General features: G+C 32.3%; 1 protein-coding gene across 2 annotated transcripts; it reads right to left on the reverse strand.

Moving 5' to 3' along the window:
• Positions 1-6: 6 nt before the first annotated feature.
• LOC100572026 (multidrug resistance-associated protein 7-like) lies at positions 7-729 on the reverse strand. 2 transcript variants are annotated; one of them, XM_029491859.1, is made up of 2 exons: positions 257-729; positions 7-190 (listed from the first exon to the last, which is right to left on the reverse strand). In XM_029491859.1, exons 1-2 carry the CDS (start codon positions 686-688, stop codon positions 41-43), a joined length of 582 nt encoding a protein of 193 aa, XP_029347719.1. In that variant the 5' UTR covers positions 689-729; the 3' UTR covers positions 7-40. The 2 variants fall into 2 exon arrangements, with proteins under 2 accessions (XP_029347719.1, XP_003248868.3); XM_003248820.4 differs by having other exon boundaries at positions 7-193.
• Positions 730-774: the final 45 nt, after the last annotated feature.

Below are 774 nucleotides of genomic sequence, written 5' to 3' on the forward strand. Positions count from 1 at the left end.
GACAGCACATGGCACATTGACCAAAACTGATCAGCACTGGTTATAGTTGCGTATTCCTCCTCTCAAGTCCCATCTGTACCATGTGAGAATACAGCGGAGGGGATATAGCATTACCGGGTTGGCCAACATAGTGGGTCCCGGGAGAGGATATTATGGTAGTGGTGTGAGCGTGGTTGTAGCCATGTGCTCTCTGCTGTACATAGTATATTCAATGATGTATTATTTAAAATATGATAAAAATTAAATTTGTGTGTACCTGCATAATAACCATGGCAAAAAATAGCAGTATTACAACTAAATTCCCAACAGATTTCCAATATTTTTTATAAACAGATGAATTAACCACTCCTTCTTCTTGGTTTTCTATGTCATTCAAATCATTTTTAATTTCTGATTCTTTAACTGGTGTCCAATCATCCATAGATAAGTATGAGTTACTATTTGCTTCCTCAAACTTTACATCCACAGCTTTTACATCATAATCATTAAGTACTTCGAAAGGCCGACCTTGATTTACAATAGTACCATTATTCATTATTAATACCCAATCAGCTGAGAGTAAAAATTGACTATTATGGGTACAAATAATACGTGTTTTATCTTTAAGTAACCCATTAATACAATGTTTATATAGATGTTGAGCAACATTAATATCTACTGAAGCAAAAATGTCATCCATTAAATACATAAATTTGTTCTGAAAAAAAATCAGTACAATATATTTATTGATTTTAGAAGTAATTGTCAACTTAAAAAATGTTATTCAATATATTT

Source organism: Acyrthosiphon pisum, unplaced genomic scaffold (assembly GCF_005508785.2).
Source record: "Acyrthosiphon pisum isolate AL4f unplaced genomic scaffold, pea_aphid_22Mar2018_4r6ur Scaffold_12424;HRSCAF=13053, whole genome shotgun sequence".
In the NCBI taxonomy this organism is placed as follows: Eukaryota; Metazoa; Arthropoda; class Insecta; order Hemiptera; family Aphididae; genus Acyrthosiphon; species Acyrthosiphon pisum.

Coding starts and splice junctions, on each gene's coding strand:
- LOC100572026 (XM_003248820.4), bottom strand. CDS start 688: ATGTATTTAATGGATGACATTTTTGCTTCAGTAGATATTAATGTTGCT. Junction 194..256: donor TTGCCATGGTTATTATGCAG/GTACACACAAAT, acceptor TACTATGTACAG/CAGAGAGCACATGGCTACAA.